Source organism: Equus caballus, chromosome 19 (genome assembly GCF_041296265.1).
Source record: "Equus caballus isolate H_3958 breed thoroughbred chromosome 19, TB-T2T, whole genome shotgun sequence".
Taxonomy (NCBI): Eukaryota; Metazoa; Chordata; class Mammalia; order Perissodactyla; family Equidae; genus Equus; species Equus caballus.
In genome coordinates this window covers 6,417,491-6,431,777 of record NC_091702.1, presented here as the reverse complement: position 1 = coordinate 6,431,777, position 14,287 = coordinate 6,417,491, and the positions used below count along the sequence as shown (strand labels likewise).

At 45.0% G+C, this 14,287-nt stretch overlaps 1 protein-coding gene across 1 annotated transcript in view; it reads left to right on the top strand.

Annotated features, from left to right (window-relative positions):
- LOC138919054 (ral-GDS-related protein-like) overlaps positions 1 to 14,287 on the top strand; it is a 52,685-nt gene that overhangs the window by 20,544 nt on the left and 17,854 nt on the right. The window contains exon 15 of the mRNA XM_070243048.1: positions 11,844 to 11,904. Within this exon, the coding sequence (XP_070099149.1) occupies positions 11,844 to 11,904 (61 nt within the window). The remainder of the gene's footprint in view (positions 1 to 11,843; positions 11,905 to 14,287) is intronic.

The window sequence follows — 14,287 nt, the reverse complement described above, 5'->3', positions numbered from 1 at the left end:
TAGATGCATAGGGGCCTCACAGTTATTAACCAGTAACTGTTGAGAAAGAACTTTATCAAGCAGGGCTCTCTGCTTGCTCGGTGTCTTTTCCTGTAGTTGTACAGATTCCAGTCATTTCCAAAGGTCCGTAGCTCAGCACCACTTCCCCCACCACTTGCAGTGAGTTTGTTTCTTCCATTCTCAATACGGTTAGACTCTCTAGTCTCATCTGCATTCCATCCAAGGATCCACCCACCTAAATTATTTTACTAATTTGTGTAAGTCAAGATTTGCTCTTTCCACTGTAAAAATCTGGGGATTTTGTCAAAGGCAGAGAGGCAAGTATCCGCCATTAAAGCATCCCACGGATTTCCTGACCTCTTCATCCCTCTCCCCCGACCCCAGCCCTGCACAGCTCTGGGAAGCTGATCTGTGGATCAAATTGATAGCTTTGTGTTTGCAGAATGCCATATCAATGAGAGCGTACTCTACCTGGCCTTCACAGATGCTTCTTTCTGTTAGAAAGGTGAATTTGAGATTCCTCCATGTGTTTTCATCTTGATAGCTCTTTCAGTGTTGGCACCTGATAGCATTACATTGCATGGATGTACCTCATTTGGGTGTCCTTTCATTTATGGAAGGATATCTTTGTTCATTCAAGTTCCCTGCCTGTATAAATGAGGTGCAGTCTATATACGTGTGCTGGCTTTTTTGTTGACGTTCTATTTGAAAACATTGTGTAAATACCTAGGAAGATGGTTGAGGGATCACGTGTTAAGATGATGTTTAGCTCTGTAAGAAAGTGCCCAAGTGTCTTCCACAGTGGCTGCACCACTCGGCATGGGCAGCAGTGACGACAGAGAGTCTGTGCTGTCCTACCCCCCAGCCATGAATTGATCTCGTCTATTTGTGTGTCGAGGCGTCTCACTTTGTTTCAACTTGCTTCTCTCTAATGATAAGTGATTTTGAGCATCTTCTTGCATGCTTATTGTATGCTTACACCTTCATGAGCGAGGTGTCTGTTCAGATCTTTAACCATTTTTCATTGGAATGTTTGTTTTCTTATTGTTGAATTTATGATGCTTTGTACATTTTAATACAAGCCCTTTCTTAGATAGGCTTCTTCCAAAGATTTCGCACAGTCTAGGGTTGGTCTTTTTCTTCTCTTAATAGTGATTGTCACAGAGTAGAAAATGTTAATTCTAACAAAGTCCACCTTAACTGGATTTTTCATTGAAGACTCGTTCTTTCAATGTTGAAGATAAAAGGTCATTATGAAAACTCAGGTCATATCTTCTCCTTTGCTAGTTCTAGAATTTTGATAGTTTCGCAGTTTATGTTTACATCCATGAGCAATTTTTGTGAATATTTGTGTCATGTGAAAAGTTGGCATCTTTGTTAAGTTTTTTCCATATGGCCACCCGATTGTGCCATCACCATTTGTTTAAAAGACTAACTTTTCTCCATCAAATTGCCTCTGATCTTTTGACAAAGATCAGTTGCCCATGTTTGTGAGTCTATCTGTGGAGTCTGTATTCTTTTCCATTTATCTCCTGGCACATTCTTACCCCAGCATCACACTCCCTGTACCTTTCTAAATCCTGGAACGGGGAAGTGCGGCTTACTCAACTTTGCTCTTCAGTGTTGTGCAGGATATTCCAGGTGCAGAAACGGTTTGTAGATATCTACAAAGTGTCTGACTGGGACATTGACTGGGGTTGTGTTGACTCTATAGGTCCAGTCGGGAAGAGCTGACATCTTCATTATACTGAGTCTACTGATCATGGAAGTGAAATACGTCTCCTATTAGGTAGGTTTTCATTGCTAGCTTTCCACAGCATTTGGTAGTTTTCTGATACAGATTTGTCTTTACTTGTTTAGATGTTTATGTAAGGATTTTATTTATTTTGATTTTGTGCCCTTTTGTGAAGGGTATTTTCTTTTCTTTTAAATTCTCCTCATTCATTAGCAGCACAGAGGATGCGCACCGCGTGTTGCACTTTGACCTGTACTTCTTGTTATCATAATCCACTCTCATCAAGGCCTGTGATACGGTGCCCATTCCATTTGAACTTCAGAAATTAAGGGACTGAACAGTGTGACCACTGAGCTGCTGTGCCTCGGCTTAGGAGTCCCTGCTTAGCGGTAGCCAGCTTGCTCCCCGGCCGGGGGCACAGGGTGCCCACCACCGCCTTGTTCTGACCGGGGCCCCAGAGACCAGGGTGTGGCGCTGGGTGTGCCACCCATGGACACAGGTTCCCGGCCCGGCCCCAGTGTGACAAGAGCTTCCTGTCCCCAGTATCGACGTGCCTCTCCCTCGGGAAGAGGATGCTCCCTGCCCGTTTCCGGCCCAGCAGGGGCCTGTGTGCCTCCTCTGACACTCTCCTTCGGTCATGCGCACAGAGCTGCATGGTCTGGACTGTTCCTGGGGCTTGTTCTCTACTCCCTCAGGGCGTGTGTTCCTGAGGCATATTGTGCACAGGATCGTCCTTTATGGGGCTCATGGGGCGATCACAGCCCGCTGTGCTGTGTCACAGGCTTGTGAGGTTTGTGGGAGGAATCGTGCACAGATTCAGACACACAGGTGCCCTCGTGAAAGGATGTGCAAGATGTTGGGCCTTCCCGGGAGGGAGCTGGGGACACAGGACACGCCTGGAGACTACAGAATTCCTGGGCGAAAGGGAAAAGTGTTCAATCCTACATCCGCTGCAAGAATTGTTAATGCTAAATTTCCTATGACATGGAAGTAGCTGAAAATATATTGAAAGATAAAGATGAGATGTATTAATAAACATTATTTTAATTTTCAATGTTTTATATATATCAAAATCAGAAATTATTATAATTTTACATTCCTGGCTTTCAAGAAAGACAAATTATCTATACTATTTGTAAAATGCATTTCTCTGCTTATCTTGTTTTCAAATGAGAATATTGCCGTGATTGACGACATTTTCTCCTAACAGAGGGACAGTCTTAAATATTTCTAAATATTAGCTTATTGAAACATCTTTTGCAGGATTCCAATGTGACTAGAATTGTTACAAAATAGTAATAAATCTAGGCCACTACCGAATGTTTTGTGAGAATGTGATAAGAATATATCCTGAATCAGTTTTAGAGGGGATCCGAACACAATAGTGATTTTTAAAATACCATTAAAGTGATTAAAAATACTGCTTAAATCATTGAAGATGAAATATATTAAACTTAAAGCTCCATTTCAGCTGACCGCAGAGACCCAACAAGCAGGCCTGGATCCAGGGACCAGCCCCACGGACCCACAGACTTGTCAGAAATAATATTTCTTGTTTTTTGTTTTGAGTAACTAAGTTTTAGAGTAGTTTGTTACACAACAAAGGCTAACTATATAAAAGTGAAGAAAAATTTGAAACTGCAAAAAACTTTAATAAGCAAAGAAAAGTCACCAACAATTCCAGCAACCGAAAATAACCAGTGAGAATATTTTGGTGTGTTTTCTATCATTTTTACATTTATTAGTTATGTAGCTAGAGAGTGAGAGACAGAGTGAGAAACAGGAAGATGATAGAAACGCATACAGAATTTATAGGATGTTATGTAATTGAAGTCTTGCGTTTTGCCCTCATTACCACTAATTAGCACTGTTTCCTGTCATTAACTATTTCTGGAAAGTAGGACATCACTGACTTGGAAACATCTTTCAAACACCACAATTTCACTCCTGGTCAGCCACATGTAGATGTTCCCCGACACTGATGGATGTGTGCACCTATGAATCCAAGTGCCATAAATCTAGTCTAATTGGGGTAAAATGAAACAAACAGACCTTTATGGGCCATCTGATGTTGTTCAGATTTATCTGAATAATTGACTAGGGGGTGAGCTTTGATTGCTTACATTTGTCACTGGGGACAGTGACTCCGGCCTTCCTGGGGTGTGTCCGCTGCCCCTTGCTGCAGGACCCAGCCTGAGGGGATGGGAAGAGCTGCTGGAGGAAGCCCTTCTTGGCCATTTACTCCCGTAGCAGCTTAACCCCCAGCCTTGCTCCCTGGGGGCAGTGACCTGGGTGGGCAGACAGGCGGGCAGCCTCCTGCATGGAACTCATCCTGGAGAAGAGACAGCCCTTCAGGCTGCAGGTCTGCTCGGGGGGCCTGGGTCACCCAAGAGGACGGGCTGTTCTGAGGACTGAGGCTGCCTCGCGTTTACATTTGTTCACGTCTGAGTCCTAGGAGAAGAGGGGACTGGAATGGGGCCTACTCAGGCCACAGCTGGGGTGACGTTCAAGAAGCATGGTTCAAAAGCCACAAGCAGACCCACAGGAAGTCCAGACCTTCTTTTTGGGACACAAATCGCGTCAATGGACTTCGGGAGGAAGCTTCGCCTCTCTCGCTGGCCTCTCTCCTGCCGTCCCCATCCCATCCTCTCCTCCTGTAACACAAAGCTGGGAATTTGCCTGGCAGAAATGGTCCAGCAGCCTGGAGAAATGAGGACAGCCACACAGGACCGTCTTTCCTTGGGGGAACAGGGGAAGTAAGCATGAGAGTATGCCACTGTGATAGACATTTCAGGCTGAATTGACAGCTGCTGTCTTCACTAAAACTCCCAGGGGACATTGGGAAAGCAGGCAGGCTGGTTGTGGTCACCTGTCCCAGGGCATGCTGCCAGAGCTCAGCCCTGGGCATCGGGCACTTCTGCCGTTTCCTTGTTCACTGCTTCAGGGAGATGGGGCTGAGGGCAGGGCCAGGGGAAGTGGGGCACAACGGAGGCCAAGGATGTTTGCTCAAGTTGTACATGTGACAGTCCTAGGGGCCACCTGGAAGTAAAGGGCTGAGTCTTGTGCCCTCAGGAGCCAGTAGAGACAATGCAGTAAACCCTTAGATAAATGCAGTAAGAATTCTGCCTCTTCTCACCTCCAGGCTGGTGTGACTTGAAGAAACCCTGGTGAGACTAGAATGACGTTCATGCCAGTTCCCATGGTCTCTCTCTCAGAACTCTGCTTTTCTCAGTGCTCATCTCTTTGAACATTTGTTTTCCATTCGGCAGCACCCCCTACATGTCAAAATGCTCCTAAACAGCTCATAACAAAAGTCGCAGATATCAGTCCACTGGGGTAATCACAATGCAGAAGTTCAATGAAAACCAAATGTTTTCCTGAACGATGGGCTTTGCCTTTGAATTGTTGGTGGTTAGAATTGTCTCCACAGGCACTCAGGTTATTGTAACACAGCAGGGCACTCTCAATCTCCCATTATACAAATGGCAGCCTTTATATTATATATAAATTATTATATTTCACTATATATTATAAATTATATATATTATATAAATTATATGAATATAATTTGTAAATTATATTTTATATATAATTTGTATATTATATATATAAAAATATAATAAATTATACATAATAGACAGGCAGACCTGTCTATTAGAGGAGACCAAAACTGCATCTCCATGATCATTCCCCTCTGGGCACGTGCATCTGGACCCCGAGGTCACGGCTGGGAATCCCTGAACTCAGAGGTGGGGCCAGGGCGGGCGTAGCCTTTGTAGCCCACCAAGCCCGAACACGGAGGAGCCTGCTGGTCTCGGCAGCGACTGAGAAACGGAAGGGCGTGCACATGCTGTTTCCTGGGATCCTGGGGATCCGGTCGCTCGAGGGGAAGAGGTGGGCTTTGCAAAGCGGATCCACACTATCCAAGCTCAGCACAGCCTGGGCAGCCCCATCCTGGCACCGAGTCCTGCTCCTCTGTGCTGCAGGCCCAGTGCAAATGAGGCCTTGGAGATGAAAGCTTCTCCCCATCCCTGAGCGCTCTCTGAATTTCAGGCCAAAAATTCTTCCTGTGTGTACAGCTCTGGAGAGAGGTTCGCGTGGCCCAAAGAGCTTAGTTGTTTATATAAAATGTGCACCATGTCCTGCCAGGTAAGTAGGTTTTAATTTCTTCAGAACATTGATTAATTGACTGATTCATTCATTCATCCACTCATTCATTTACTCATTGAATCAAACTCTGATTGAGCCACGACTGTGTCCCTGGCCCTGTGTAAGCTCCTGGGATATCAAGAAGAAGAGAGCACCGCCCTTGCCCCTGGGGAGTTAGATTCTAATGAGGGGAGACACAGAGGAAGCAAAGCTCCACCAGAGATGGCAAGAGCTGTGGCAGAGATGGAGAAGATGCTGTGCGAGCCACAGGAGGGCACACTGACTCTGCAGAGGAACACAGGACAGTTTGGAGGAGGTTCCTAAATGCTGATAGCAGAATGGCAAGGACAGTGACAACTGTGTCACTGGGAAGATGAAGCAGCTGGGACTCTCATTTGCTGCTGGTGGGAGTCATAGTTGTGAGGACCTTGTTGGAAGTGCTTTGCCCATGACCTCCCAAAGGTAAACATATGGTTGGTTTCCTCTGACTGAGCAATTCCACCCAGGGTTTATTCCATGACACGTGGCTGCACACATCTGCCAGATGACTCTTATGGGAATGTTCATCGCCAGTCTACTCACAATAGTGGAGAACTGGAAACAACTCAACTTTCCATCAAATAGGATAGATAAGTAACTTGAGTATATTCACACGATGGAATACTACACAGCAACAAAAAGCAATAAGCTCCTGCCACCTGCAGCAACAGTGTGACTCTCCCAGACATCATGATGAGTGAAAGAGCAGGACAGAAAAGACCACCCACTAGGATCCTACTTCTATCTCTGGTGGTAGACCTCAGCATAGCCATTTCCCAGGAGGAGGGTTGTGACAAGGGAGGGGCACAAGGGGTGGAGGCATGGGAAATATTCTACATCCTGTCCTGGGAGGTGGTACACAGGTTGCATTGTGTCAACTGAGAGAAAGCTGCAGGTGATATTGGTGACGGAGTTCATTCAATACTCGGGGTGAGGAGTGGGACCCCGAGAACCAGTTCCACAGGGTGCTCTGATGGGACTGCTCCGAGGGTGTGAGGTGAAGGCCAGCTTCTGTCTCTTTTACCAACAGTGTACGTGCAGGGAAGAGGAGAAGAGGGAAAAAACTTGCCACTAGATTTCATCTATGTCACAAAGGATACGGTGCATCTGGGTGACATAAAAAGCATCTTCAGTCATACATCAAACAAGTTCAGAGAAGCTGATGTTATCTACGTGTGGAGGGAGACGAGGACCAGGGTCGTTAACTATTCCCACAATCTCTAAGCAATGCAGCGGGGGTGGGTGAGAGCGAGCTGCCCTTCACCTCTTCCTGCTCTGCAGAGGTCCAACTGGCGTCTTCAGTCATGGACGCAAGGTCGTGTGACACAGGCTGAAGACGGCCTGCACGGCTACTGCGCAGCACAGCGTGGGTGTCATTGAACTGACTTAACGCCTATGCAGTTTGTGGGCTAGATTCACCCATCGGGCCAGGGAGAGGGGTTCCAGAAACCTGTCCACAAGACATAAGTGACACTCGTGCAGCTGCATACTTCATATTCACGCAATTCTCTGAATGTATGTTATAATCCAATGACACATTTTAAAGTCAAAAATCAAGTAACAAACACACAGCACAGAATGTTATCACTTGATATCCTAGAACACAGAAAGCATCCCCAAGTCATAGGAATGATCAACAATAAACCGGAAAAATGATGTGATTCTGAAATGTAAATTTTCCAGTACCAGGAAGATCACAGGATAGGTAGAGATTGGCTTGGGACTGACCGCAGGCACAGCCTGTGACTCTGGGCGACAGCTCCCTGGACCTCACTTCCTGCTGATTAACACTGGTGTTAACAACAAGGTAATCACATCTGAATTTGTCTAATATGGTGTCTGCACATACACTTTCATCAATAATTGTTACAGCAAAGACGTCAGTGTTTTCTACAGTGACTCCCATGTTTTGAAGCGTGAGCACCTACTTCAGTTTTTCCCAGTGAAAGTCTTTTTAGTTTTAAGTAGAAACCTTTTCAAGCACATGGAGAAGTAGAAAAGGGTAATAACTACCCTAATACATCCATCAACCCATTTAATAATTAACATTTTGTTATATTTGCTACATTGTTTGTCTGAGTTAGACTCTTTTAAAATCCATCTTATTATGGAAAGGCTGAGTATTAAAAACAGAGGAGTAGAAAGAATTGCCATGTACCCAGCACCCGGCCTCCATCATTATGAAGTCATGGCTCATCTTGTTTCTGTTATAACCCCACCTCTTTTCCCACTTCCCACCCCAAAATTAGTAGAGACAAATCTCAAATAGGATATCATTTCATGCACAAATCTTTAAATACACATCACTAAAAGAAAGGACTTTGTAAAATAGAACCACCAAAGCACCGCCATACCTTAAAAAATTAACAATAACCTAAGGCCTGAGAATGTGCATTTCTAACAAGCTCCCGAATCACGCTGATGCTGGTCTGTGAAGGCATGTTGGGTGGCACTGCTCTAGTTTCCCACAGTCCAGAGTTAGCTAGCTGTGTCCCCACGGAGTCTTTGAATCTGTTTTTCTGCTCCTCAGGCATTTTGTTAAAATTGACTCAGCTAGATTCAGACATCAAATTTGTAGACTTTCATCAGGAGGCACCATGTCTGGCCATCTCTCTTTGAGACCTTTGTAGCCACCAATGACCATTCCTAGATCTGTTGTTTTATTAGGGGGTGCAAAATGGTTATGCCCTCACTCCATGGATCCTTCTTCATTCATTACCTGGCCCATTTCTATAAGGAGACTTTCTCTCGTCAACTGTTTGAATACCCTAAGGTAGTGTTCTTACAGAAATCAGGATAAATGCTTGAATCTCTCTTTTCATTAACCCATTTTCCAAAGATTGTGTTGGTTCTCTAGCATCCTGAGCCACCAAAGGGATGTTTTCTGTTTGCCTTTTTTTTAATCTATCCTAGTGAATTCGTGAATGCAGTCACGCCCGGTATAATGACGTTTAGGTCAACGACAGACCATGTATATGTTGGTGGTCCTGAAAGATTAGTACCATAGAGCCTAGGTGTGAAGGAGGCTATCCCATCTAAGTTAGTGTAAGTACACTCAGTGATGTTCACACAAGGGCAACACTGGCTAAGGATGGATTTCTCAGAACGTATCCCGTCGTTAAGTGATGCATGACTGTACAAATATTTTGGTGTCTTTCAAGTCACTGTTATTAGTTTTGATGCTCAGATTGCTCCATCTTTGACTAATGGGAGCCTAGTCAGGTCAGCTCCTGGGTCCTTTTGACAAGACTCGAGTTATCTTTGATGGCTTCCTATCTTTGGATACGACAAGATTTTCAGGCTCACCTGCTACATTGCTTGTCCCAGACCTGGAAGCAGCCATTTCTCCCAGGAGCCCTGGTTGCAGTTAATGAGAAATGGTGCTTGGAGTCCACAATCTAGACACTAGAAGCTTTCACTAGTGATGGGTGTGTCATTGTTTCCAGACATTTTAGTGCATAAAGCTGGAAAGCGTTTTTTAAAATACAACGTATAATGAGTTGATCAGACTGCTTCTCGTTAAAATTCAGGAGCTGTTTCACTTGATCCCATCAATCTTAAGTCTCAGAAGAACAACCCTAACCATAGAGTCAATAACACGATTGTGAATACCCTTTAAGTTGTTCTTTCTTTTGTATGTTCTTCCTGTTCTTCGGGTATGTCTTACTAAGGATGTACAGTCAAATGAGTATTTTAAAGTCACATGGAATAGTTTCTGTCTTTGTGGTCATGACACAAATCAGTAGATGGCTAGGTTTATTTATTTCAATTTGCTCTTGACTTCTAGGGATTTCTTTTCTGAATATTTCACTTCATTTTATACTTGTATAAGACTACATTCATGGTTTCAAAATCACACCTACAAAGTATATTCAGTGGAGTCTAGCCTCTTCCTTCCTCCTTGTCACGATCCCTTCTTCCCCTTATATGGAATCATTTAAAAATATTTATGGCTTATCTTTTCATTTAGAAAACAATATGGTATAATAATGTAATGATGTACACAGGCACATATATTTACAGCACATCTTCTTGGATAAATGGTAGCATACCATGCACACATTTCTTTGCGTGGTTTTAGGACCACTTTCTAATGTCAAAAATGTTTACATTGGATAGTAGTTCCACTCAGCATTCGTCGATTAATAAAATAAACAAGGACAAAAAACAACAATGCATTTGGTAGTGTTTCTAAGTAAATTTGTTAAATAAGTATATTAATCCCAATGCATTGATGTACAACTAGAAATTGTTAGTCCTCCTGTCTCTTCAGCTTATGATAAATCTACTTGTGCAAATCTTGAGACTCAGGAACCACAGGAGGATTACCACATTTCCATTTTTTTCCTTTTATTTATTGAGGTGTCCCTTTTTAAAAAAGTAAACTTTCAAATTTTGGAATCACTTCAGATTTACAGAAAAGTGACAGAGATAGCACAGAGAGTTCTCGCATACCCTTCGTCCAGTTTCCCCTATTGTCAACGTCTAAAATCACACGGTCCATGTGTCCAAGCCAGGACACTAACATCGGTAAATTACTATTAACTAAATGCCAGACTCCATTCGGAGTTCACTAGTTTTTCCACTAGTGCCCTGTTTCCAGGATCTGATCCAGGATGCCATATCATTTTTAATGTCTTTCCATTTTTAATTGCCTTAAAAATCTACCAAGGTTAAAGAGTGCTCCCATCTTATAGGCGATAAGGGCAAGAAACCAAATGCTTTACTGGCAGTGGGATGATCACAGGATTTAAGTCCAAATCTGGGTGGAATCTGCTTTTATAAGAGGCAATTTGGTTTAGGGGAAGAAAATGCAGTCTCTGGAATTAGGCAGACCTGGGTGCGGGTCCTAGTTTGGGTTTGCTACTTAGTAGTTGGGGTGTCTTGAGTAATTTATTTAATATCACTGAGGCATAGTTTTTCATTTTTAAAATGGTAAGCTAAAATATCCCTCACAGGGAATAGGGAAGTTTATAAACAATATATGTGAGGTGTTTAGACTGTAATATATACTCAACAAATGGGCACTGCCATTGTCATAGTGTCAGTGCTGTCAGGCCTAAGATAGCACTTGGGAACTGGGTGTCTGGTCATCTGCCACCCGGAATGTAATTGTCTTGTATACTCAGGTATGTAGTTTTTATTCCAGTGGCTCATTGTGAGGTCAGTACTCTGATATCCAACCTCTGAGTAAAGTGACACTACGTAGGGGAAACCCTGTGGCTAGCCATGAAGCATGGTCTGACACAGTGCCAGAAGGTGAGAGGGTAGCACAACGGCCCCAGGCAGGGCTCCCCTCTGCTGTGCACAGGGTGCCCTGGGAGTGGGCATCCGTGGAGGGCACCAACACCACCACAGTGGGGGGCTTTCTGAGGGCCCTTGGCATCTGAACCTGCAGGGACTCATCCATCACTGTCTGGCCCTGTTTCTGAGATGGGACTTTCCACCAACAGGTATTGACATTACTCCACAGACATCTTACCAGATAAGCATCTAATAAGTTAACATATATATGTTTTATTTCTGAAAGGACTGTTGACACTTTTTAAATGCTTTCTGACAAGGTTTTTTGGTGACAGAAAACAAATGCTCCTTTGTAGACTATTACTACAGCCTAGAATTCTGGGGAGCGTGTACGTGTGTGCCTGTGTGTGTGTTTCTTCCTCTTCCTCTTTTGCAAAGATACAAGAGATTTTTGTGTCACTTCCCAAAATGGAACTCAAACGTAAGTTGGTGAAAGAAGCGTGAAATAGGTGAATTGCCATAAGTATAAGCACCAGAAGGAAGCGGGGTTCAGCTGTAAAAGAATTTGTGCTGAGACTGCTGGCGTCTGTTCTGTTAAGGACTAAGGGACCAATTTGGGGGGTGACACAGATGCTCTATTGTCTCAGCACTGACTGCATGCATCTTCTCTCCCCAGGATGGTCACCTCTAGGATGGAGATCGTGTTGCTGGTCACCATTGGGCCCACACTGGCAGATGTAAGCCTGATGGTCATTAGGAAGCTCAACATGGGGTTGGGGACAACATGCTGCTCAGGGATGAAGACGCAGGGCACGTTCTTCCTTCCACGGGCAGGTGAAGCAGTGGCTGGTTTTGAACAGCAAAACCACACTTTTGGGTACTGCTGCTGGTGTTCCAACGCAGTGAATCCAATGCCACGTCAGCCCAGCCAGAGCGAGGCTGCAGCTCCCTGGGCTGCTGGAAGTGTGCCTTAGCGGCTCGGGCTGCAGGCACAGCTTCCACCCGACTTCAACAGTCTCCTCTTTGCTGCCTCATTGCTTGCTCACCACAGTGGGTCATTTGTCCACACGGCACAGAAGACTGTCTGCATCCTGCCCCCAAGAGAGACAGCATTTTCCTGAGGGGACAGGGTTTTGATTTCCCATGATTAGATTTTGTCACATTACTTGGCACTCTACCAGGTGCAAGGGGTTCTCTAGTACATGAGATGATAATTTTTAAAAAACCTTCAAATTTGATTTTGTGACCCAGCCCCTTCCATGTGACTTTCTGAGTAAGTACCAGCCCACACTTCTGGTTTCAGACGATTCTCACTCATGCTTACTTATTTTTCCCATTGTTGGTAATATCTCCCAGTCACCACAATGCTCATCCATTGTCTGATTCCCAGAACAAAACACAGTTAGAGATTGTTCAGAGTTTTAAAAGAGTTTTATTTTATTCCATTAAAGTTAAAAATAGTACCAGATGTAACAGACTTAGTTAAAAGTCAAAGATTGAAAATAAAACATGTCCTAGTACAGATTGCTAGCTCTGTGGAAACCAGTTCTAACTTCATTTGCAATGGTGATAGGCCTTAGTTGGAACGATTATGGAGGTTATTGGGAGAATGGTCAGGGAGAGGAATGAAGTATTGTCTACGTATCCTCTTCCACCTCAGCACAAACACACACGCACGGAATCACTGTTCTTGAGCCTGGAATGGAAAGCTGAACAGAGAGGAGAAGTCTTAGAGACCCAAGTGGGAACACGCTCAGCCAGAAATTGCTGTCCCTTCTCTTTGCCAGGCTCTGGGCCAGGCATGGGTCGGCAGACATAACCGTGAGCAAGTCAAGGGGCCTTGCCACCAGGAACTCCCTGTCTAGTGAGGCAGACAGGCTCACACAACAATAATTAGAGTACAGAGTGGGGAGCCTGACACTAGCAGTGGATACACAGAAGTGTGCAAGCAAAAGAAGGAAGTCTCCAATTTGCCTGGAGTCATAGAAAAGACAACACAGAGGAAATGGCCCCACTCTGGGCCCTGAAGGGTGGATCAGCTGGTGGAAAGAAGTAGAGGGCATTCTGACATCGGGAGAAGCCTGTGGAAAACCAGGAATGTTCAACACTTTCGCATGTCGAGTTGTCCCAGATGGCTAAAGGAGGGGCTGTGTATCGGGGCGGGAGAGAGACACAGCTTGAACGCTGGCTGTGGTCAGGTCCCACATACCTCATATGTCTCTGAAGGACATTCAATATGTAAGTGGAGACAACAGGGATTCAGTGAGGCTTTGTCAGATTTTCATTTTAAAAGTGCTCTTGCAGTAGCAGTAGCTGGACTGACAGAAAAACAAGCTTCAGGAGCCTGTGACTGTCACCAAGAGGAGGCCCCAGGATTCCCAGCCCTGGGACTAGGGGGCAGGGCTGAGGGGTGCAGACTCAGGAGGGATTTCTGAGGTGGAATGGACAGGACGTGACACCCAATCAGAAGTGCCTGGTTGAGAGAGAGAGAAAGGAAGGGGCAGGTGTGACTTGGGTCTGGGGCCAGCATCAGCAGGGGGGAATGGAATGGAGATCCTTGGAACCAGACAGACCCAGCTTCCAACCCCAGCTGTCCTGCTATCAAGTATTGCATTCATGGGCGGGTCACTTTTCAGAGCATCCATTTGTTCCTTAAAGAAGAGTAATGAACAGGATTCGGTGGGAGCTGATGAGATCCTGGAGGCCTGGGGCAGAGAGATCCGAGGCAGGACGGAGGCTGTCTGTGAGGATTATTGTAGGCAGGCTCAAAGCTATGCCCTGTCACAGGACCGGTGGGTCATGGGAAGAGGGCCTGTGATGAGTACTGTTGAGAGTAGGGAAAGGAATGCTGGCAGGGTCTATGCCAGGGAGGCAGTGGGGGACGTTCCCACTGACAGAATTTGGAGGCTTATGGCATTGGGATGCTGCTGGTCAGGATGCGGTGGTGAGAAAAAGTGTCAGATGCTTGGTAATTGCTACAAATTTAAAGCTACATCAGATCCTAGACCAGAGCTCAGTGCAGGAGGAAGAACAAAGGACCCCCAGGCCCTGGGAACTTGAGTTGGCTTTTCTGCCCAAGTCCATCGAGGAGTTAACGGGAGAAAGGGGCTCTGTGTGAAA